The sequence below is a fragment of the Fundulus heteroclitus genome, chromosome 19 (genome assembly GCF_011125445.2).
Source record: "Fundulus heteroclitus isolate FHET01 chromosome 19, MU-UCD_Fhet_4.1, whole genome shotgun sequence".
Lineage (NCBI taxonomy): Eukaryota > Metazoa > Chordata > Actinopteri > Cyprinodontiformes > Fundulidae > Fundulus > Fundulus heteroclitus.
Genome location: NC_046379.1, coordinates 8,001,049 through 8,026,921, shown reverse-complemented (window position 1 = coordinate 8,026,921; position 25,873 = coordinate 8,001,049). Strand labels below are relative to the sequence as shown.

General features: G+C 40.5%; 2 protein-coding genes across 2 annotated transcripts; both read right to left on the bottom strand.

Annotated features, from left to right (window-relative positions):
- Positions 1 to 12,374: 12,374 nt before the first annotated feature.
- On the bottom strand, positions 12,375 to 15,225 carry LOC118567035 (stonustoxin subunit beta-like). Its single transcript, XM_036150987.1, has 2 exons — positions 15,163 to 15,225; positions 12,375 to 13,199 (listed from the first exon to the last, which is right to left on the bottom strand). The coding sequence occupies exons 1-2, from the start codon at positions 15,182 to 15,184 to the stop codon at positions 12,637 to 12,639; spliced, it is 585 nt and encodes a 194-aa protein (XP_036006880.1). The 5' UTR covers positions 15,185 to 15,225; the 3' UTR covers positions 12,375 to 12,636.
- A 7,449-nt stretch (positions 15,226 to 22,674) lies between these two features.
- Positions 22,675 to 25,022, bottom strand: LOC105924363 (NLR family CARD domain-containing protein 3). The gene is made up of 3 exons (XM_021315245.2): positions 24,947 to 25,022; positions 24,567 to 24,789; positions 22,675 to 24,470 (listed from the first exon to the last, which is right to left on the bottom strand). The coding sequence occupies exons 1-3, from the start codon at positions 24,947 to 24,949 to the stop codon at positions 22,675 to 22,677; spliced, it is 2,022 nt and encodes a 673-aa protein (XP_021170920.2). The 5' UTR covers positions 24,950 to 25,022.
- Positions 25,023 to 25,873: the final 851 nt, after the last annotated feature.

The window sequence follows — 25,873 nt, the reverse complement described above, 5'->3', positions numbered from 1 at the left end:
CCAGGATCGGATTGGCTCTAAAGATCCTTTAATATTAGCTGGTAATGATAAGACTTAGATTCAATACAGGGGTTTCAGGTTCAGATTGGCCGAGAGCAGATCTCCCTGGGAGGGGGCCTTGCAGTTTTTACTATCCCCTGGGGGGGTAGCTTTTTCAGTTTTTCCCCTGCCCGCACTGAACCTCTCCTGCCTTTGCTCCTGGTGTTGTAAGTTTGGAGTGGTGGATTATTGTCCATCGTAGGGGTGAGTGGAGAAAGGAGTAGGAGGGTATTCAGGGTGGGTCAGAGTAGACGGATTCGACCTTGGTTAATGAACAGGGTTTAGCTTACCATAGTCTAATGTAATTTTAAAATAATGTGCGCATAGGTACCTAAAACAGGCCTTACCTAATTAGATGAATCCTAAATTGTAGATCAAAGCTAAACCTTTGATCTTGTGTGTTAAAGCTCTATGAAGCATTCATGTTGATCTGTATTAAAAGTTCCAGCACTACCCGGTTCCAACACGGGAACCCTTTGGGTCCCACTTTACGAGTTTACAGAAATGGTTCCTCTGTGCTTTGTTCACATTTTCAAGTGATGGGTCATCTTGTTTTGTCTTGATGCTGACGACGCCATCATCAAAAAAAAAAAAAAAAAAAAAAAGAGAGGAATGTTATAAGAATTATTATTCTGAAGTCACTATGGCCTCACACCACTCGGACAGAGGAGGCCTGGAGACCTGATGTCTGTGTATAAGATCCACTGTTTTCTGATTGCAAGGCCAAATGCTGCAGCTGCTGAGGGATACTGATTGTTTACGATAGACTGTCTTTGTTTTGTCTCATGGGAAGGCCACGGTGCAGTATTAGGGGAAGCCCGAAAAGCGACACAGACAGAGACAGGGCAGACCGCAGCGGAACCGAGGGGTGTGATTACTTTCCATCTATGTGAATCTCTGCTCTGTTTCTCAATAAAAGTGCTGGAACGTTATACCACCGTCTCGTCATTTAGTAAAGATGGGAACTCAGTTACTATTGCTTAGAATTCCACCCAAAACTCCCATAACAGGGCTCTAGGCAAGGATGCCCACTTACCCCCTCACTTTTTACCATTTTCATTGAACCTCTAGCAGCAACAATTAGACAAACAAAGGTTGTCAAAGGTATAAAATGCATGAATATAGAGCACAACATTAGTCTTTATGCTGATGATGTATTACTCTATCTTCAGCACTCAAACTCTTCCCTCTCTCAAGTAATTAGATTACTAGAATCATTCTCAAAAGTTTCAGATTACTCTATAAACTGGTCTAAATCTACGGTACTGCCAATTAATTGCTCTTTCCAGAACCCCCTAGATTTACATTTGCAATCAGGAAATATTAAATATTTGGGTATTACTGTGTCGTCTAAACTAGCGGATTTAGTAAAATCTAACCTCATCTCACTTATAAAAAAGATAGAAGAGGACCTGGAAAGATGGAAATCGCTTCCAATTTCACTCATGGGTAGGGTAGCTTCAACTAAAATGATGGTCTTACCTAGAATTAATTACTTATTTTCAATGATCCCCAATAAACCATCATCTGACTGGTTTAAATCTCTAGACTCTTCTATCTCCAAATTTCTTTGGAAAGATAAACCACCCCGTATCAGCTTAAAGACGCTACAGAAAACTAAAGACAGAGGTGGACTAGATCTGCCTAACTTCCATAATTACTACTTAGCAAATAGAATAGAATACATCACTAAATTGATAAAACATAATCCTTTAGACGAGCCCTGGATATATATAGAACAGAAAATATGCAATAATATCACGATTTCAGATTTGCCGTTTATTAGCTCAAATATAAAACGGCATACATGCTTTAAAAATATTAACATCAGCTCTACTCTGACAGCATGGTGGGAGTTTCTTAAAATGACGAAGTCATCACTTATCCCATGCAGTCGTACATCCATCTGGAATAATCCTGACATCCTACAAAACAATAATATGATAAACTTTACATACTGGAAGAATAAAGGTATTGAATATCTGGAACATTTACTTGACGGAACCGAGTTCATCAATTCTGCCAAACTAAATATGCAATATGGTATTAGTAAAAAAAAAAATTCTTGGAATATGAACAACTTAAATCTATAATTAGAAATAAATTTAAGCATATTAAAGGTGGTTTTTAAATCCCAACTAATATATTAGAGTTCCTAGATTTAACCCCCCCCCTCAAACTACTGTCTAAATCATACAGGACACTGACTAAAATAGATGCTTCAATATCTCTTCCTATTATGAAATGGGAAGAGGATTTATCAGTCAGCTTTAAACAAAACTTATGTCTAAGAACTTTCAAATTTATAAGAAACACCAACTTACAACTAATACAATACAAAATCCTTCACAGAGTACACTACACAGGACAAAGATTATTCAAGATGGGTTTGGCACAATCTAATATCTGTCCACACTGCATAGGCAATCATCCTGATAATTATATTCATGCAATGTGGTTATGCACACCAGTCCAAAAGTTCTGGACACAGATATGTAAGGACTTATCAAAGTGCCTGAGTTGTAAAATTTCACCTTCCCCATCAGTTTGCTTGCTCGGTAATTTTGAGGAAAGCCCTCTGGAGAAAAAAAATAAAAAACATGCATTTCAGCATTAAGCATGATGCCAAGTCAATTTCAGAATAATTCACATATTCTTGGATGTGAATTAACTAAATATCTCTCTAAGCCACGTGACGGCCTATTCTTAGGGGGATTCAATCTCCATGTAAACTGAGATGTAAAGAACGACACAGCCCCATCAGTTCAAATGTTTGGAACTTCTCCGTCACAAGCTTTGAATTGAGAAAGCCCCTCACATGTAAAGTAAAATTATTTTTAATGACAGGAACTTAAGTCCAGTTTTTTTTTTTTTTTTTTTTTTTTTTTTTACTATTCTCGTGTAGTCAGTTTTGTTCGTTCTGTGTCTGTTTATGTTGATTTTCAGATTACCTTGCTGTCATAGTCCTCATGTAAAATTTTGAATTTCGTAATTTCATAAAATTATTAATTTAACTTCACTCTTCTTACTTTTTCATTGCATTAACATGTCACAAAGCAGGACTTCCTCTCAACTGTCACACAAAAGGCTTTTAAACAGGACTAAATTTTGATGGACATTTAGGAGGGACTCTTTGTAAAAGCATGATAAATCCTCTAGAGATTTCCTGTTTTTGAAGAAGGCTCCAAAAATCCCCATCTTTCTGGTTACTTCACGATGATCTTATGTAAAACATTAAGGCAAGGCAAGGTAAGGCAAATTTATTTTTATAGCACAATTCAGTACAAAGACAATGCAAAGTGCTTTACATGATTAAAATATAGCAAAATAAAACAGAATAGAAGCAAGTAGGAATAAAATGTAGATAGAAAATAGAACATGAAAAAACCCACTAGTGGTGTTTCAGTTAACTAGAACAGTTTAAGGCAATCCTAAACAAATGTGTTTTTAATCTTGATTTAAAAGAACTCAGGCTTTCAGCACTTTTACAGTTTTCTGGAAGTTTGTTCCAGATAAGTGGAGCATAGGAACTAAATGCTGCTTCTCCGTGTTTGGTTCTGGTTCTGGGTATGCAGAGCAGGCTGGAGCCAGAAGACCTGAGTGGTCTGGATGGTTGATACACTGATAACAAGTCTGTGATGTATTTAGGTGCTAAGCCATTTAGGGATTTATAGACTAACAGAAGGATTTTAAAGTCTATTCTCTGAGATACAGGGAGCCAGTGAAGGGACTTTAGAACTGGGGGGATGTGCTCTACTTTCTTAGTCTTAGTGAGGACGCGGGCAGCAGCGTTCTGGATCAGCTGCAGCTGTCTGATCCACTTTTTAGGCAGACCTGTGAAAACACCGTTGCAGTAATCAATTTGACTAAAAATGAATGCATGGATTAGTTTTTCCATATCCTGCTGAGACATTAGTCCTTTAATCCTAGAAATGTTCTTCAGGTGACAGAAAGCTGACCATGTAATTGTCTTTAGATGCTTTTGGAGGTTCAGGTCTGAGTCCATCACTACACCCAGATTTCGGGCCTGATCAGTGGTTCCTAGCTGAAGCAGCTGAAGCTGTGTGCTAACCTTTGATCTCTCTTCTATTGGTCCAAATAATATTACTTCTGTTTTGTTTTTATTTAACTGAAGAAAGTTTTGGCACATCCAGGCATTGATTTCTTCTGAACATTTACTTAGTGCCTAAACTGGTTCATAGTCACCTGGGTTGCTTAAAACATCTGAGATCAAATGACACATCCAAAATGATTTCATCCGGCTAATCATGATCCGGCTAATTGGGTTCTTCAAACACACCTGTTGTTTACGATTAGTATCACTGGATTGAGTTATCTGAGACAACTGCGCGTCCATGCGTTTGTTTAAAAGGGGAAATGTATCGATAGTAGAAACAATGATCAGCAACGCTGCTATTGGCTGTTCAGCAAAGAACGCCCACAGTTTTTCTCCCAAGCAGAACAAGAGCTTGGAAGGTTATGCCCAATTTGAGTCATTAATTAAAACACCTCAAAATCTGTTAAAGCCAGGAGAGAGGGCCGGCAAAAAGCAGCAGACAAATTAATGTGTAAATACTGTCCATGGTAGATGTTTCTATCACATTCTACAGCATGAATTTTTGCATTTTAATAATTTGATATTATTTGTTCTTTTATATCAGAGCCTCCATGGGACCCACTAGAACATGGGGACAAGAATATTCTACAAAATGGTAGCCTTTAATTATTACACTTTATTTTAAAAAGGCACTTGTTATGTCAAGAGATCCAAATTTCAGTGTCATTCCTTAGAGACGGAAAGTAAAGGACACGTGCAAACTGGGAATTTTAACAAAAAAAAAATCTTTATCCATAAAAAATGAAAATCTTCCTTTTCCAAGTCATCCACAGTTTACATGGTAAAACTGTATTGCTCCGTGTCTAGATAATCCATCCATAGTTTTTTCTATACGGCTCGACAGGAAGCAAGCGTTTCAAAGTAAAACTAAACTTCACAATAAAATGGCCCGAACAAATCTTCTTACTGAATATGATAAAAATAAAAGCAAACTATCATACAAATAACTTAAATATTTTAGATTATTTTTGGTCATGGACATTGAGTCTGAATGGACCATGTTCCACGCCTCTATTGCTGAGGCAGCTAGTCGGAGCTGTGGCCGCAAGGTTGTCGGTGCATGTCGTGGCGGCAACCCTCGAACCCGCTGGTGGACACCAGCGGTGAGGGAAGGCGTCAAGCTGAAGAAGGAGTCCTATCGGGCTTTTTTGGCCTGTGGGACTCCGGAAGCAGCTGATGTGTACCGGCAGTCGAAGCGGCAGGCGGCTCGGCTGGTCGCCGAGGCAAAAACTCGGGCGTGGGAAGAGTTCGGAGAGGCCATGGAGAAAGACTTCCGTACGGCTTAGAAGCGATTCTGGTCCACTGTCCGGCGTCTCAGGAGGGGGAAGCAGTGCAGTACCAACACTGTTTACAGTGGGGGTGGTGTGCTGCTGACCTCGACTCGGGACGTCGTGCGTCGGTGGGCGGAATACTTCGAAGACCTCCTTAATCCCACCAACACGTCTTCCATTGAGGAAGCAGAGCCTGAGGACTCTGGGTCGGGTTCTCCCATCTCTGGTGCTGAGGTTGCCGAGGTTGTTAAAAAGCTCCTCGGTGGCAAGGCTCCGGGGGTGGATGAGATTCGCCCTGAGTACCTTAAGGCTCTGGATGTTGTGGGGCTGTGTTGGTTAACGCGGCTCTGCAACATTGCGTGGACATCGGGGGCAGTTCCCCTGGATTGGCAGACTGGGGTGGTGGTCCCCCTATTTAAAAAGGGGGACCGGAGGGTGTGTTCCAACTACAGAGGAATCACACTCTTAAGCCTCCCTGGTAAGGTCTATTCAGGGGTTCTGGAAAGGAGGGTCCGTCGGATAGTCGAATCTCGGATTCAGGAAGAGCAGTGTGGTTTTCGTCCTGGCCGTGGAACACTGGACCAGCTCTATACCCTCAGCAGGATTCTTGAGGGGGCATGGGAGTTTGCCCAACCAGTCTACATGTGCTTTGTGGATCTGGAGAAGGCATTCGACCGTGTCCCCCGGGGGATCCTGTGGGGGGTACTCCGGGAGTATGGAGTACCGGACCCTTTAATAAGGGCTGTCAGGTCTCTGTACGACCGGTGTCAGAGTCTGGTCCGCATTGCCGGCAGTAAGTCGGACTCGTTTCCGGTGAGAGTTGGACTCCGCCAAGGCTGCCCTTTGTCACCGATTCTGTTCATAACTTTTATGGACAGAATTTCTAGGCGCAGCCAAGGTGTTGAGGGGATCCGCTTTGGTGGCCTTAGGATTGCGTCTCTGCTATTCGCGGATAACGTGGTCCTATTGGCTTCATCAGGGCGTGATCTACAGCTCTCACTGGAGCGGTTCGCAGCCGAGTGCGAAGCGGCCGGGATGAAAATCAGTGCCTCCAAATCCGAGACCATGGTCTTGAACCGGAAAAGGGTAGAGTGCCTTCTCCGGGTTGGGGAGGATGTCCTGCCCCTAGTGGAGGAGTTCAAGTATCTTGGGGTCTTGTTCACGAATGAGGGGAAGATGGAGCGGGAGATCGACAGGCGGATTGGTGCAGCGTTTGCTGTGAAGCGGGCGCTGTACCGATCCGTTGTGGTGAAGAGAGAGCTGAGCCAAAAGGCGAAGCTCTCGATTTACCGGTCGATCTACGTTCCTACCCTCATCTATGGTCACGAGCTTTGGGTCGTGACCGAAAGAACGAGATCCCGGATACAAGCGGCTGAAATGAGTTTTCTCCGTAGTGTGTCTGCGCTCTCCCTTAGAGATAGGGTGAGGAGCTCAGTCATCCGGGGAGGACTCAGAGTAGAGCCGCTGCTCCTCCACATCGAGAGGAGCCAGTTGAGGTGGCTCGGGCATCTGGTCAGGATGCCTCCTGGACGCCTCCCTGGAGAGGTGTTCCGGGCACGTCCCACCGGGAGGAGGCCCAGGGGAAGACCCAGGACACGCTGGAGGGACTATGTCTCCCGGCTGGCCTGGGAACGCCTTGGGGTTCCTCCTGAGGAGCTGGCCCAAGTGGCTGGGGAGAGGGACGTCTGGGCCTCCCTACTGAAGCTGCTACCCCCGCGACCCGACCCCGGATAAGCGGAAGACAACGGACGGACGGACGGATTTTAGATTTATGGCTCCAACATCACGTTTTCCTCTTTAAAAGCCACTGTTAAATGATGTGTTTGTCTGTTTATAACAGCCACCAAAAAAAAATCTCTCTACAATTACACTGTTTCACTGCGCTAAAGGATCCTGTCTAATGCGCAATACGTGATTAATTCGAAAAACTCTGCAAATTATTCTTGCACCTTCCACAACAGGTTGCTGTCGTAAAAATGGACATGGCTACGGCAGACTTCCCTATCTCCTCCATAGACATATATAAAGATATTGTCTATGATCAGCCGTGATCTAATCTTGTTTACATGAAATAAGCCTGCTCTGGAGCAGGCTTAAGCTGGCGCACATGTTGCTATGACAACAAGTGCAGGAAGTCTTTCGAAGAACCAAACGATCCAAGATCATGCCAAATCGTCAACAATGAAATCCTGCTAACTGAGTTAGCGACGTACGAAGAACGGACCCCTGGTGACATGGTGATGTAAAGCTGTGTGTCGTCTGCATAGTTATGCTAGCTGATGTTGTTTTTTTTATAATCTGAGCAAGAGGGAGCATGTAGATATTGAATAGAAGGGGACCTAGAATGGACCCTTGGGGAACCCCGCATGTAATCTTTGTAATCTGTAATGAATCACGGCAGCGGACCCAGAATTCAGCCAGACCAGCAGAGGTTCTTAAAAAAGGGATTTATTTAACAAAAAGCAGAGCAATGCAAAAAGGACTGAATAATCAAAAAGACTAATAAAAAACATCCAGAACTTCATAGGAACAGAAACTGACTGGTAACATGACAAAATAACTCAGGTTCCCTGGAAGGGAAAAACTTGGTCAAAATTCCAAAAAACAAACATCAGATCAGGATTGACTCACCCAAAAAACATGACAAGACCAACAAGACGACCTGGCACTGATGTCTGGTCTCAACAGTATATATGGAGGTGGAGGCAGGTGAAACTGGTGAGAAGTGATTGCAGCAGGGGTGGAGTTAGGCAGGTGTGCAGAGTAAGTAATTAGACCAGACATCAGTGCTGAGGCTCAAAACAAGAACAGATCAGAAACCAAACCTAAAAAGCTGAGAGGACAAGTGGACAGAAACAAACTACACCAGACCTTATAAGAAACAACCCCGAAGAATAAAACTAAAACAGAAGATAAAGCCAAGACTAACACAGATGACCAAAACAGGATAAACTAACTGTAAACAAGCAAATCAGGAACCTAGACAAGACAAAACTCAAAGCAGCCAGAGAACCTAAGGCAGGAGAGTGAACAAACCAAAACAGAACCTAGAATATTACATAATCTCTGATGTAAAGTTACCTACTGATACAAAAAAGTCCCTGTTCTTTACAGTAATTAGGATTTAAACCAGTGGAGAGCTGTACCAGAGAGGCCGACCCAGTTCTTCAGGCGTTCTAACAGGATGGAGTGATCAACAGTATCGAATGCTGCACTGAGGTCCAATAGAACCAGCACCGTAGTTCTTCCACAGTCTGTATTTATATGGATGTCATTAAACACCTTGATAAGGGTGGTCTCTGTACTGTGGTGAACATGGAAGCCAGACTGGAAAACATCAAAGCGGCTGGTCGTTGTTAAGAAGGTGTTTAATTGTTGAAACACAGCTTTTTCAATAATTACTGATAAAGGGGAGGTTTGAGATGAGCATGTAGTTCTGGAGTAGTAGTTTGTCTAAATTGTTCTTTTTCAGCAGTGGTTTGATAATTGCTGTTTTTAGTGACTGGGGGAAAACACCTGACAGAAGGGACGCGTTTATTATCTGAGTCAAATCAGACGCTATGACAGGTAAATGCTTGCAGGTTGTTGATCTTTTTCCAAGATAAAATACCAAATGATAAGCTCTGTTTTTGGCAACCCTGGGACCTCTCATATGATTGGCTCAGGAACCAGGAAGTAAACATGGACTACACTCTGAACTGAAGTAGTTCCCGACCATGGCTCCAGGTTTGAAACAAGGAAAACCTGACTAAGACATTGTTGATGGAGAGGACTGATTGTTTTATAGGGAATGGTACTTCTACCCTGGGTGACAAATGAGATTTTTGTTGATTTTGCAGTAAATTTCTTACTTATTGCTCCTTTAAGAAACAGCATGAAATGGCCAAGGGCTGCACTTAAAATATGTTTTGAATTTTTTGATAATCATCGATATCGATCTGTATGATTTGTATTTCATTGATATAATTTTTCTTTATCGTCCAGCTCTACTTTGTCCTATTTGTTGCTAGCTTCCCAAAAAAAATGCAATATAAAAGTTGTAGGGATGCTCTCCAAATGAAATGGTGGAAAACTCTCAAAAAATTATTTTCTTGAGGAAAAACTAGGACACACTGTATATATATGATGCACCTCGTCCTACTTGACACCTTCTTCCTATGATTACTGATTACTGAGCCGGTGTGACATGTGAATTTATCCAATGTGAGATCAATAAAGCCTATCTTATCTTATCTTATCTTATCTTAAAAAACAAACAAAAAACTATATGTGTTACACATTGGAGAGCAGAGGGGGGCGCTATTTGTTCACAATCTATCTGTTTTGCTTACAAGATTTAGTATTGGGACATAGCAAAGAGCAGAAATTTTCCGGACTGCGTGTGTTTCTATGTTGGACTGAGTGAGAAAGTGCTCCACTTCTGACATCCTTCATTCCTCTTCCAAACATTCAAACCAGGTTTGATTTATGTGTTAGATAGGGCTGGGCAAGTTAACGCGTTAATTTCGCGTTAATTCATTAGACTATTAACGGCGATATTTATTTTATCACGCATTAACGCATGTTGCTCACATGCTTTCAGTCAGTGTCAGTCAGCACGCGCGCTGACTGCAGCGTGCTGTCACGGCAGCACTCTCCCGCTCCCCCTCCCCTCTCGTACATGGCTCAGCGGCGCCAGCCAATCAGCACGCAGGCTCAGCCTGGCCCGCCCACTCAGCTCTCACACAAACTTAACAAACAAACAGCTGAGAGAGACCGCAGCAGCGAAAAAACATGAACAGGGGAAGTAGCACCGTTTGGCTTTATTTTAATACCGTAAATGTAATCAAGCTGTATGTTTTGTAAAAAGCCGGTTCCATTTCAGTGGAAACACAACAAATTTATCTAAGCACGTGAAAAAACATGAAAACGTCGAGCCCCAGAAACGGAGAGAGGAGACGAAACTTCTCTCACTGCCGACAGACCCACAGATGTCTCTGACTGAGGCGTTTCAGTCCTCCATGGAAAATCCAGGTAGATCAGTGGATGGATGGATGGATGGATGGATGTTACTGGAGCCCACACATAACATGTAATTAAGACCTTGAAAGAACCCAGTACATATATTAAAAAGTGTTATTTAAGATAAGATAACATTAGCTAATCCTTTTTTTATCCCACGACGGGGAAATTTATAGGATTAAAGCAACAGGCAGGTGCACACAACACAGACAAAATTACATAAGGATTGAAATATATAAGTGGTGGATTAGCGAAAAAACACTGAACATTATAATAATAATAATAATAATTATTATTATTATTATTAAATTGTAATAATTAAATAAAAACCACAAAACCCAAAAGGTCAACAGTTTCATGATACATCAAGCTTAGGGACTGGCTAATATACAGCAGGTCAAAAAAGGCCATATTTTGGCTGCAGTGCTTGCTGTTCTCTTATGAAGAAAAGATCAACTAGTGCACTAAATTCAATAGATGGGTTGAAAATATCCAGTATAAAATAAGTGCTACAAATGTTACAACACTTTTGTTCATATGGCAGCAGAACATTAAAATAAAAGTGCTCTTTACACTACTTTTGAATTCATTCTTGGAGTTTGTAAATACAATGCGATTAATCGCGATTAATCAGGGCGATTAATCGCGATTAAATATTTTAATCGTTGCCCAGCCCTAGTGTTAGAGCTTAACATTATCTGCAAAACACATTTTCTTAAATTACACAGAGACTGATAGTTCTGTCTGATTGTTGGTCCAACTAAGGGCTTAAAGCGCAGTCAGACAATCTGATCTATAAACCTTCATCTTCTCAACCTGGTGACTCTAATAGCACTTGTTTCACTGTCTACTTTCTTTACACAACAGAATTAATGTTATGAGAAACAAATGCAGATTGTGGCATCCTTCATGGTTTGACAGAAGAAACGAGAAACACCTAACATCTCCGCAAATTAATTTGTTGAGTTTTATCTGGACACCATGGAGATCTTTCTAGACACCAGTCAGCCACAGCCTGAGTAAGTAAATAGTAATAGTAATATCATCTTTATTGTCATTGAAACATACATTGAAACATACATTACAACGAAATTTGTTCTCTGCTTTTAACCCATCACCCTTGGGGAGCAGTGGGCTGCCATGTGGGGTTAAGGGTCTTTCTCAGGAACCCAGAGTGCAGGCAGCTGGGGATCGAACCGGGTACTTGCATCCTTCTCTGAGTGCAAGCACGCTGCTCTAACCACTAAGCGAACACTAGTGGTTATCTGTGAAAGTACAGCACACCACTAAGTGTTTAAAGTCCATTGAAAAAATGAGTTTCCTTTGAATATCAATGAAGGCATTTTAACAGCACTGTGTAAACTAAGCTAGATTATATACTGTAAATCATTCACTCTCAATCAAAAGCAAGCCAGTCTCAAATACTCTGAAGGATGATTACTTAAGCTTTTCTTTAACATTTAGAAGATAATAGAACAGAAAGGAGAATTGTTTCTTTTACTGGCCTACAATGGGGAAATTCAAGCATGACATTGACAAAAAACACACAAACAGGATATACTAGAGTTACACACTAAATTTAGTGATATGAATGAAAAAGCTTATCTAAAGGTAAGTTCTAAAGCAAAAGAGAATGAACTTATCAAAAACGGGAAAATGTGCAATTAGTAATTGACAATAGGATATATTCAGGTACCAGGTGCCACAGTAATCGATGAAGACAAGGTGTCAAACACTTGAGGAAGGGAGGACAAGGCAACACTTCCAATTTGGCACATTTCATGATGCATTCAGATGCACTTGTAAGTACAGTTTAAGAATGATAATATATATATATATATATATATATATATATATATATATATATATATATATATATATATATATATATATATATATATAAATAATCAAATGTATATATAAATATGTATTTGTGTGTTCTTTAGTCCTGTTAAGACCAGTCTAGACAGCATATAGGCCTACATATGTTTAAATTATTCTCTTGAAGAACACTTCAGAATGCAGGGGTGTCCCAGTTCACAGTACTGGTCCTGCCCTTTCTTCATTTTTTCCGTGATGCATTTCTAGTCTCACAGTTTATTACAAGTGCAGCAAAACAACTTCATTTGACATGAACAGAACAATAATTATAATAAATATTTACACACTGAACAATCTGTTTGTCTGACAGGAGAAGATTCTTTGCTATTAAAGAAGACACACAGAGGAGCCAGGCCAGACTGTAAATCCAGGATAAAGAGGTTCCTTGAATGTGGTGTTAAAGGTGTGAAGGTGGATTGGTTTTCCAGATAACACTTTGTAGAAGGACAGGATGCCAGCATCACAGTCTACATACACTGCTACTTTCCAAGTGACAGAGAAGGAGGAAGTCATGAAGGATAGTAAAGAGTTGGGGGACGAGGATGTGATGGATGTCTTTTCGTCATTGTGCCAGACAGCGTAACCAAGATTAGAGCATTCCAGACTCCATGACTGATCATTCCAGCCAAACACAGACTTTTCATTGTTTTCTTTCCTTTCAGTTCGTCTGTAACTCACTGATATATAAACAATCCCACTCCACTTAACCTCCCAGTAACAGCGGCCGCTCAGAGCATCTGTACACAGCAGCTGAGGCCAGCGACTGTCAAATCTCTCTGGATGATCAGGAAATGCTTCCTCCTCCTCCATGTATGTCACCTTCTTGTTGTTGTCAGAGAGTTGAAGTTCTTGGTTTACAGTTTCTGGATCAATTGTGAGTTGACAAGAATCTGATGGAGTGAAAAAAAAACACAAGTGGCAGGATCAGTAGCAACTTAACAGAGGTTGTTGTTCGCAAAGAAATTTGAATTGTTCATAAAGTAAATTATTTACATCCCACTAATTTATTGTTTCTAAAATCTTCCAATTTAAAAGTGTTTGATCTTGTAAACTTAAGGACTGCGCAAATAATGTTCAGAGCATCAACTGGCTCTCTTCCAGAAAATGTCTTAAAACTCTTTCAAGAGCGGGAGGCACTTCGCACTTATAATCTTAGAGGCGAAAATCGCCTCTAAGATTATAAGAAAGAAGCACAGAAGAAGCTGAGAGGTGCTTCTCAACTTTGAAAAGAGTAAAACCTTCTGTTGTGCAATCAAGCCATAAAGAAAAATCAGAGTAATTTGATCAGAGTTGTTCGCAAAGAAATTTGAAACCCTCACAGCAGGGGGGCTCATTGTATAAAGACTTGTTGTCCACAGACAATTGCTCTCATTTCCCACTGTGACGTTGGAGCAACACAGGGAAGAACTCTCTTCATCCTCCTTTGCTAAGCGGAGGACCCGACTGGAGTTCAGAGAACTGCAGGCTGGATCAAAGCTAAGTCTGCAGTCTATCCTCTGTGAGCGGTCTCCTCTTCTGCAGCCAGGCCAAGCTGAGAGGAAAATCTGATCTGAAATCGGCCGTTGTAACCGGCTCAAAGACTCACAAGAGCAGCTACGCCAGGGAAGCCGAGTGAAGGCCCCACTTCCCCATGCTGCAATCCCCTTCACAGGCCTGAGACCTGCATAAAGGACCCCGGAACTGCCTCCTCACGGCCACGTTTCGGCTAGCCCCATAGTTTCGGCTATAGCTGGTCAGACAAACAGCTTTCACCCAACCAGCCTTCACCCTCCCTGCTTCAACTACTTCCAACTGGATGCCCAAAGTGAACCGAATTGACACGGAGGCACCGACAGGTTTGGCAGAGAAATAAACAGGGAAAGACAAATTTAAAAAAAAAATAGTTTCACGGTGTTAGGAATAATCCAGTTAGCGACTGATCGCTACAGCGATGCCTAGCTTTTCAGAGGAACAATCACATTAACAAAATATAGTGTCCTAAAGGTTACTGATTTTACTGAGCAAGTTATTCTTTAAAATGTTATTTTATCAAATAATGTTTTGTTTAACTCAGGATTTGCACTGTGAATGGGTTGAAACACATACCAAATCTTGTTCTGAATTAGTTAAGCTTTAACATCATTCTACATTCTTTAAGATGAACTTTGGTTCCTTAACTGAGATCTGCAGTGAACCAGGATTCACTGAATCATTCTGATGATGGTGATTTTTGTCCTTTTTTGTGTTTACATAGTTCCTTAGCTTCTATTTATCTTAATTTTGCTTAGTAGTTGTAGTTAAGTTTCACTAACTTAGTAGAGAGGAAATGTTGATAGAAATGATGATCTCTTTATGTTCATTTTTTTTCTCTTAATACATTCTTGAACTTGGTTGGGTTAGAAGTTGTCAGGCATTTATTTTACATGTGTGCAGAGTTTGCCGTTAAAAGAACGCCAGTGCTCGAATCATTCCTTTCAACTTTTGTTTAGACAATCCTTAACAGACACAGAGTTATTTATTAATTATTAACTAACTTAAAACAGTGTGTAATAGCACAACACTTCTCAGAAGCATCATGACCCAGGAGATAATGAATTTACTGGCCATGCTTTCCATAGAAAAGAGACTTGTTTGTGAAATGATGGATTTCTATCAAATAGTCATTTGAAATTTGCAAGCACGAAGAAGAGAAATGTCTGTTAAAGTTTAATGCTGTGTTGTAATCTCTTTAGTGCCCCCCATCAAAATTTTACCACCCACTACTGTGCAAGATGAATCACTTACTGACACCTCAGAATGAGATATGCAACAGTATTAGGATGGTTGACTGTGTGCTTTTTTTGTTGCCTGAAATCACATGAAAAACATATTTACATTTCCTAAGACCTGGTGTCATCCACTGGACTCCAGCAGGTTCCAGCCTGAAAGAGGGGGTGGGGGGGGATTAGTCTTTTAGACATTACAAAAATTTCAAGAGATACAGGTTGTTTTACACTTAAAAATGAAAAGCAAAACATGCCCTTTCTCTTATCATGTGGACATTTCAGTAGTTTGAAATAATCCTTCTTCCTCTCACTGTTTTCTGACTGTGTTGGGGGAGAGAGAAACATTGAAATGCTTCATGCCTTTGAATTAAAACTTGCAAAGACAAAGATGCATCTCTCTCTTAATTAAAATGAGTAGTGCCTTGCTTATTTGATAACTATTAATATCCACCACAGTATAAAGTGAGGTATTGGATGTACCTCTGTACAAACAAATAACAAAAAACTTTCTCAAGTAACAATTTACTGGTTCTCTGTCAGACATTATTGTTGCGGCAGTTTTCTCCTTACCTGAGAGTATTGAGGTGCCATTGATGATCTGTCTGTCCAGCTAACAGCTGGTTAACACCTGAGTCTCCTGGATTATTGTACCTCAGATCCAACATTTTGAGATGGGAGTTGTTGGAGCTCAGGGCTGAAGCCAGAGAGGAGCAGCCATCTTCTGTGATCAAACAGCCTGACAGGCTGCAGACACACACAAGATATATATATATATATATATATATATATATATATATATATATATATATAGATATATATATATATCTATATATATATATATATATATATATATATATATATATATATATATATATATATATATATATATATATATATATATATCATCATATTTTTAAGTTTATTTTATTAATTATACAGCTGAAAAACCACAAGCATAAAAACCTGGAAGGCCGGGATAGAACTCAAAAACGTGGACAGCATATAAACAAGCGTCCGCACAGGCATGGGCACACAAACCAAGACAGGACATGGATACTTAAAAATTGTACAGGTTGACAATCACTGTCCACAGCCAAAACCTTCCTTGTGTATCTGAAGGAAACACCTACTGATTCCAGGGTGTTTTATTACTCATTATGAACGAGGATAGCTGTTTATCAAGTAGTCTGAAGAATGATTTTGGAAGAAAAACTGGAATACTCTGAAAGAGATACATAAATCTTGGCAAGATGTTAATTTTAATACATGCTATTTTACCGGCTAAAGAATAATTTAGGACACTCCACTTCTGGAGGTCGCGTTTAAGATTCTTAAGCAAAGGGGAGAATTTTTTTTCAAACAAATCAGAAAAAGAATGAGTCACATTGATTCCCAAATATTTGAATCCTGTTCTAGAGAGAGGGAAGGGCAAATCAGTTTCTGCAATTTGACGTGCGGAGTCATTAATTGGAAAACATTCACTCTTTAGAAAATTCAACTTGTATCCTGAAAATTTACCAAAACTGTTTGGCAATCTCACAATGCTGGAGATGGATGATACTGGGTCTGAGATGTAGAGTAGTTAGTCGTCCGCGTATAAGGACAGCCGATGCTCCACCGGTTTCCTATAAATTCCCTTAAAGGGAAGGTAAGGCAAATTTATTTGTATAGCACAATTCAGTAATAAGTAATTTCCCCCTGGGATCATTAAAGTATGTATGAGTCAGAGTCTAAGTCTGAGTACAGAGACAATGCAAAGTGCTTCACATGACTAAAATATAGGAAAATAAAACAGAATAAAAGCAGGTAGGAATAAAATGTAGAATCAAAATAGAACATTAAAAACAGTTTGACTAAAAACGTTGAACTAATGATGTTTCAGTAGAACAATTTAACTAGAACAGTCAAAGGCAATCCTAAACAAATGTGTTTTTAATCTTGATTTAAAAGAACTCAGGCTTTCTGGAAGTTTGTTCCAGATAAGCTGAGCATAGGAACTAAATGCTGCTTCCCCGCGTTTATTGTGCGTTCTAGGTATGCAGAGAAGGCTGGAGCCAGAAGACCTTAGTGGTCTGGAGGGTTGATACACTGATAACAAGTTTGTGATGTATTTAGGTGCTAAGCCATTCAGATATTTATAGACTAACAGAAGTATTTTAAAGTCTATTCTCTGAGATACAGGGAGCCAGTGTAAGGACTTTAGAACTGGGGTTATGTTCTCTACTTTCTTAGTCTTAGTGAAGACGCGGGCAGCAGCGTTCTGGATCAGCTGGAGCTGTCTGACCCACTTTTTAGGAAGTCCTGTGAAAACACCGTTGCAGTAATCAATTCGACTAAAACTGAATGCATGGATTAATCCTGGAAATGTTCTTCAGGTGATAGAAAGCCGACCTTGTAATTGTCTTTAGATGCTTTTGGAGGTTCAGGTCTGAGTCCATCACTACACTCAGGTTTCGGGCCTGATCAGTGGTTTCTAGCTGAAGCGACTGAAGCTGTGTGCTAACTTTTGATCTCTCCTGTATTGGTCCAAATATTTTTACTTCTGTTTTGTTTTTATTCAGTTGAAGAAAATTTTGGCACATCCAGGCATTGATTTCTTCTAGGCATTTACTCAGTGCTCAAACTGGTCCATAGTCACCTGGTGACATAGTGATGTAGAGCTGTGTGTCGTCTGCATAGTCATGGTAGCTTATGTTGTTGTTTTTTATTATCTGAGCAAGAGGGAGCATGTAGATATTGAATAGGAGGGGACCCAGAATGGACCCTTGGGGAGCCCCACATGTGATTTTTGTCGTCTTGGATGTAAAGTTACCTACTGATACAAAAAAGTCCCTGTCCTTTAAGTAGGATTTAAACCAGTTGAGAGCTGTACCAGAGAGGCCGACCCAGTTCTCCAGGCGCTCTAACAGGATGGAGTGATCAACAGTATCGAATGCTGCACTGAGGTCCAATAGAACCAGCACCGTAGTTCTTCCACAGTCTGTATTTATTTTTAGGGACTGGAGGAAAACACCTGACAGAAGGGACGTGTTTATTATCTGAGTCAACTCAGACGCTATGACAGGCAAAACTTTCTTAAAGAAAGCTGTGGGGAGAACATCAAGACAGCAGGAGGAGGAACTTAGCTAATGAATGATCTCCTCTAAGCTTTTGTGGTTTATTTGGCTTAATTGGGACAGTTTGTCAGGATAAGTTCCAGCTGAATACAGCTTTGGTTCTTGTGTTGATATGGAAGTACAAATTGATCCTCTAATTTTTAGGATTTTCTCATTAAAGTAGTTATCAAATTCAGCTGGTGGAGTGGAGTTCGGAAGCCATGGACACAGGAGGGTTTGTTAACCTGTCGACTGTGGCAAAAAAGACACGAGCATTATTAATGTTTTTCTTGATGATCCCAGAGTTGAAAGATTCTCTTGCATTTTTCAATTGTAAGTCATATCTGTAAAGTCTCTCTTTATAGATTTCCTAGTGAACCTGCAGTCTGTTCTTTCTCCACCTGCGTTCAGCTTTTTGACACTCCCTTTTTTCACTTCTAACTGCTGGAGCATTTCTCCAAGGAGATTCTTTCTTCCCATAAACAACCTTCACTTTAACTGGAGCAATGCGGTCAATGATGTCTGAGACTTTAGAATGACAGTTATCTACTAGCTCATCTACTGAGTTGCAGCCCAAGGTTGAAGTAGCAGAGTAAGCTTGAATAAAAGTTTCCGTGGCATTGTCCTTAAAGGTGCGTTTTCTTATGATGTCCCTTTGGCTAAATGAGTCACTGGTAATTATGCTTTCAAAGGTAACAGAAAAGTGATCAGATAGGGCAACATCAGTTACATTGACCTAAGAAATCTTTAAATCTTTAGTGATGATCAAGTCTAAAATATGTCCCTGTTTGTGCGTTGGCTATTTAACATGTTGAGTTAAACCAAAGTTTCTTAGGGTGTCACACAGTTGTTTTGCACTTCTGTCTTCAGGGTTGTCAACATGAAAGTTGAAGTCTCCCACAATAATTAAACAGTCATAATCAACACATCACAGACAGGAGGTCACTAAAATCCTTTAAAAAGTTTTTTGTGGACTTAGGAGGCCTGTAAACATTCAGAAACATAGTTCGTACCGGGCTCTTTACCTGGAGATCCAAATGTTCAAAAGAGTCGAATTTTCTCAAAAACACCTTTTTACACTTTAGTGAATCATTAAACAATGTTGCCACTCCTCCACCTTTCCTTTGCTGTTTGGTCTCACAAAAAAATTTGTAGTTTGGAGGAGTTGACTCCAACAGAATAGCTTCTTTATTAGATTCATGTAACCATGTTTCTGTTAAAAAGATTACATCAAGATTATTGTCAATAATTAAAATCATTAATTAAAAGGGATTTTCCTGACAGATCTAATGTTTAATAAACCCAGTTTATATGACTTAGTGGTTGATGATGTCTCTGTGACAGGTTGTCTGACAGTTTATGACTTTTAAGTATTTGTTCCTGTTTATCCTTTTGTTTTTTGTTATTTCTGCCACATATCATCACAGATATTCCATAATCTCCGGCAAAAGGCCCAAGCTGATGCTGGAAACTGTCATGTCTGATAAACGTGCTGCCAGGGCCCGGTCTGTATCACAGCAAAATTATCTGGAGGTCCTGAGCACCAGAATGTTCCGTGATACGTAGAGGAGGAGGCTCTGAGGCCTTTGGAAAATGCTGGTTTAGTCACAGCAGAATGGCTATGTGGACAGGATGTCAACTGTAGGCCATTCTAAATACTTTGTATTTAAGATTGGCCTACAGTAAGAAAGTAGAGCACATAACCCCAGTTCTAAAGTCCTTACACTGGCTCCCGGTAGCTCAGAGAATAGACTTTAAAATACTTCTGTTAGTCTATAAATCCCCGAATGGCTCAGCACCTTAATATATCCCAGACTTGTGCATTAACCCTCCAGACCACTAAGGTCATCTGGCCTCAGCCTTCTCTGTATACCTAGAGCCAGAACCAAACACGGAGAAGCAGCATTTAGTTCCTATGCTAAGCTTATCTGGAACAAACTTCCAGAAAACAGTAAAAGTGTGGAAAGCCTGAGTTCTTTTAAATCAAGATTAAAAACACATTTGTTTAGGATTGCCTTTGATTGTTCTAGTTAAACTGTTCTACTGAAACATCATTAGTTCACCTTTTTTTAAGTCCAACTGTTTTTAATGTTCTACATTTTATTCCTACTTGCTTTTATTCTGTTTTATTTTCCTATATTTTAATCAACTAAAGTACTTTGCATTGTCTCTGTACTGAATTGTGCTATATAAATAAATTTGCCTTGCCTTACCTCACTCAGTACCAAAAAAAAAAAAAAAAAATTCTACCGACAGATGTTTGTTTATTTTGCAACGCAGCGATCATAGAACGCCTGGGCTTCCTCCGGCGTTTCATATAAGTGAGTTTCTCCCTTAAAGATTACGGAGCCCCTCTGGTGACATGGACAAAATGTTTTTTTTGAAGATGTTAAGTCGTGGCCACATTTTACTAATGTGTGGCCATGAGATAGATAAGTTGTGGCCACGAATTAGTAAATTGTGGCTACAACTTATCTATCTCGTTGCCACGATTTACTAATGCGCAGCCATGACTTAACATCTTAAAAAAAAAAATCTTTCCATGTCACCAGAGGGGCTCCGTAAAAGATAACTTTAAGACGGGCAGGGAAGAGGAGACGAAATGACACACCTCTCTGGTAAAGCGCTCCTTTAACATCGTTGAATGCCGATCTTTTCTTTGCGAGAGCGATGCTGAGATCTGGATATATTCTCGGGGTGGTTCCCTGAAACTTTACTTCATGCTGCCTGGACCATCTCAAAGCGGCTTCCTTCTCCCGGTATCGGTGGAATCCAAGGATGAAGGGCCGAGGCGGACGTCCTGCTGCGGGCTTGGGTCCAGCTGTGCAGTGTGCGCGCTCCAATTCCAGGAGAGAGGGAAATATGTCCCCCCCCATAATATTCTTTAGCAACTTGGAGATGAACTTTGTTGGGTCCTGGCCATCTTCACTGCCTTCAGGTATGTTAAGTATGCGCAAATGGATCTGCGAGATCGATTTTCAAGGTTTTCCAGGCGTTCCATCAAGGTTGTGTTTTGGGCCTGGAGAGTTAACGGCAGCTTCAGCTTCAAAAATGCGTTGAAAGTTATCGGCTGCCAGGTTTTCCGCTGCTACGAGGCGGCCCTGAAAAAAGCCCACTTCGTCCTGCAGTCCGTCCACCGAACTTTGCAGAGGCCGAATCGACTCTTGAATTAATGTGGCCACGCCTTCTTTAAAGTTATTCCGCTGCTTGGATAATTCTGTTACCAGTTGGGACATGAAAACAGGATCTCCGCATTTACTTTCGCCAGTTGATTCAGAGACGGAGGAAGCCGTGGCCATTGAGGCTACCATGCTAGCTAGGCTATTCGTTTGCCTGGTTGAAGTAGAAAGTTTTTGTTGTTTAGGATTATCACCGGCCATTGTAACGTTGCAAAGGTTCAGGAACGGTGCTTCTATCGGTCTGGTGCTTGATAGAAGTGTATAACTCCTGTTTTAAAGTAATTTAAGGAAAGTTGGCCGGTAGCTCCTTCATCTTGCGTCTTTCTTCTACATCGCCAAATCGGAAGTCAAACCCATATTATCATTTTAATATCTTTTGATTCATCGAGGGTTCAGGAAAAACTGATACTAGTAAAGGTATGTTTTTTAACAACTTAAATACACTAAATTGATCTTTAAAATAAATAATACAGTGTGGTTTAGTATTCAGAGGGAAAATGGAAATGAAAAGAATTATAAAAGTCTGCTGTGAAACAAAGATGCTTAAATAATGAGACCTGTGACAGCCAGAGGTCAAGAAAAAATCCTTACTAAAGACCGGTGAGTTTGCAGCCTGGATTCTTCAGTCCAGTAGATAAAAGCTTCACTCCTGAATCCTTTAGGTCATTGTTACTTAAGTCCAACTCTCTGAGACTGGAAGACTGGGAGCTGAGAAGTGAGGATAAAGCTTCACAGCATCCCACTGACAGATTACAGCCACTCAACCTGAAAATAAAAAAAACAAGTTGAAATTTCTGACAAAGTTAACAAAACAAGCTAGCCCTCAGCTGAGCCTCTACATATTCAGTAAAACACTCGCGATGCTATGTATGTTATAGTAGTTTATACAGGACACTGTATCTGTAATTACAGCATATAATAATGATTACTTCTTTTTAAGATTCTGGCCCGGCTGAATGAGAAGATCCTCTCACTCCCATACTGCACCTTACAATCAGGATTATTTACTGTGCCTGTGATCCTCTTACTGCAGCAGTGCAATCATCTCCATTCCTTTCACCTGCTCTCCAGCCTTTACACACTGAAGATTAAATACTTGTTCTGCCTGCCAGTGTATGATGTGTACAAGACCATTGCAGACCCAAATTCCTTGTAACTTTCAGTAGTCACTGAATAATCTCTCTCATGCACCAAAGTTAGTTGTGGAGTTCCACAGGGCTCATTACTTGCACTGATTCATTTCAGACAGTTATATTCTATACAGTAATTTATCAGATTGAATTTCTACTGCTATGCTAGGTGTACTCATACACAGCAATATTTATTTTACTTGCCACAAAGTTGCACTTACAAAGCTTTATGAGAAGCATTGACCACCAGCTGCAGCTTCAGAAGAACCTCCTCAGAAGCAAAGTATTTCTTTAGGTCAAACTCCTTCAGCTCTCCTGATGACAGTAAGATGAAGACCAGAGCTGACCACTGAGCAGGAGACAGTTTATCTGTGGAAAGACTCCCTGAACTCAGAGATTTTTGGATGTCCTCCACCAGAGAATGATCATTTAGTTCATTCAGACAGTGGAAGAGATTGATGCTTTTCTCTGTAGACGGATTCTCTTTGATCTTATTCCTGATATAATCAGCCGTTTCATGGTTGGTTGGTGATCCACTTCCTGTCGGTTTCAGGAGGCCTTTCAAAAGACTTTGATTGGTCTGCAGGGACAGACCCTGGAGAAAGCGGAGGAACAAGTCTAGATGTCCATTTGGACTCTGTAACGCCTTGTCAATTGCACTCTGGTGAAGATATTCTAGATGTGGTTTGTTAAATAATTTAAACCAAAACAAGGACCTGTGATTTTCATCAATCAGATTGACACCAGAGTTGACATAGGTCAGATGAACGTGAAGAGCAGCCAGAAACTCTTGAACACTCAGATGGACAAAGCAGAAAACCCTGTCCTGGTACAGCCCTCTCTCCTCTTTAAATATCTGTGTGAACAGTCCTGAAGTCACTGCTGCTGCTCTGATATCGATGCCACACTCTATCAGGTCTGAATCATAGAAGATCAGGTTTCCTTTCTGCAGCTGATCAAAAGCCAGTTTTCCCAGAGACTTTATTATTTTCTTGTTTTCTGGATTCCAGTGGGGATCAGTCTCAGCTCCTCCATCAAACTTGACGTTCTTGACCTTGGTCTGAACCACCAAAAAGTGGATGTACATCTCAGTGAGGGTTCTGGGCAGCTCTCCTCCCTCTCTGTTCTCCAACATGTTCTCCAGAACCGTAGCAGTGATCCAGCAGAAGATTGGGATGTGGCACATGATGTGGAGGCTCCTTGATGTCTTAATGTGGGACACAATCCTGCTGGCCTGCTGCTCATCTATGAACCTCTTCCTAAAGTACTCCTCCTTCTGTGGGTCAGTGAACCCTCTGACCTCTGTTACCATGCCAACACACTCAGGAGGGATCTGATTGGCTGCTGCAGGTCTGGTAGTTATCCAGATGCAAGCAGAGGGAAGCAGTTTTCCCCTGATGAGGTTTGTCAGCAGAACATCCACTGAAGCAGACTCTGTAATATCAGTCAGGATCTCCTCATTCTGGAAGTCCAGAGGAAGTCGGCACTCATCCAGACCATCAAAGATGAACAGAACCTGGAATTGTTCAAAGCAGGACATTTGTTTGGTTTTGGTAAAGAAGTGATGAACAAGTTCCACCAAGCTAAACTTTTTGTCCTTCAGCAGATTCAGCTCTCTGAAAGTGAATGGAAACATGAACTGGATGTTCTGGTTGGCTTTGTCTTCAGCCCAGTCCAGAGTGAACTTCTGTGTTAAAACTGTTTTCCCAATGCCAGCCACTCCCTTTGTCGTCACCATTCTCACTGGTTCATCTCTTCCAGGTAGGCTTTTAAAGATATCTTGACGTTTGATTGTTTTTTCTGATTTCTGTGGTTTCCTGGTTGCTGTTTCAATCTGTCTGACCTCATGTTCTTCATTGATCTCTCCACCTCCTCCCTCTGTGATGTAGAGCTCTGTGTAGATCTGGTTCAGAAGAGCTGGGTTTCCTGCTTTAGTGATCCCTTCAAACACACACTGGAACTTCTTCTTCAGAGAAGATTTAAGTTTGCGTTGAATGATTGTGCCAGAAAGTTCTAAAATATAAATGAAATCAGATACCAGAAGTATCAGTCTCAGATTTTCATAAAGTTGTCATTTACTATTGGCTTTCTTTACAGAAATCCTCATACTTCTCTGCAGGTTGTCAGCCAGCTCCCCGTGCTTCATCTTCCTCATAAAGTGCAGAGTGATGTTAAATAATGCCTTTTTGCTTTTCCGCTGTTCTTCATCATGGTCTTGCATGACCTCATCCTCACTCCGATCTTCAAAGTATTCTGAGCAACCTGAGCTCAGGACCGTTCTGATCTTCTTCAGCTCTTGCTTTACAAAGGTAAAAATACTGTCCTCCACTTGCTGTAATAGAATATCATGAGAAAGTTATATATAAGACTAGAATCATTGAGGAAAACATTAGATCTAAATTGGAAAGAATGAAAACCTTAGAGTTACTTTACAGCATGAATATTAATGTAACCAGAGCTGATATAAAACTAGTTGTGCATTTGCAGACCATAAATATGGAGTCCAGCTGTGTCTCATCATGATGGGCAGACTGACCACTGGGAGCATCAGAACTCTGCTGGTCCAAACTGTAGAGGAATCATGAAGATTTTAAGTAGTCTCTTTCTCTAAAATAGACAGACTGAAGTAGAAGTCCACATTTAATATTGTGTTTAAGAGTGCTACAAAGATGGTCAGCAACCCAATAAATCAGTCTATGCTTTCTGATTCTAAATTTATTGTAAAGTATATGGCTTTAAAATCTGCTCACTTTTGCTCACTTTGATACATTCTACAGCCGCCTGTGACACTGGACACTGTCTCTCTCCCCCGTTCAGAACTTACAAGCTTCTGCATTACATTAACGCACAGTTTACTGAATGTATATTGCTTCTGTATATATATCGATTTTATTCAATTTTATTTTATTGTACATTGTATTCTTATTTTTGTCTGCACCATCAAAACAAAGTCAAATTCCTTGTATGTGCAAACCTACTTGGCAATTAAACTTGATTCTGATTCTGATTCCTATATGGAGGACCAACTCTGACATAATTAGCAGGCTTTGCAACAGAGGATACAACTCCATATACTTGCAGCTGCAGCAGAGCTGGGTTGAAGCCTGGTGCGTCGTGCACAGAGACCAGGTGGAAGCGGGATAAACTAGGCTGAAGTTAGCGGTAAAACCTGAATGCTAACTCAGAATGACCTAATTATGAATTAAAACTAATTTCTTATTTATCTAGCAAGAAGCAAGTTGGAGGATTAGTTATTTTTTTATTATTATTTACATTTTATTAGAATGGCCGGTTGAAATTTAGTTTTACTTCTCCATATTGAATGTTGAAAGACTAGTGCTCAGCATGGAATTAAGTTTCATGCTGTCTGATGATACTCAGCTATATTCATGCATAAATCCTGATCAATTTAACCA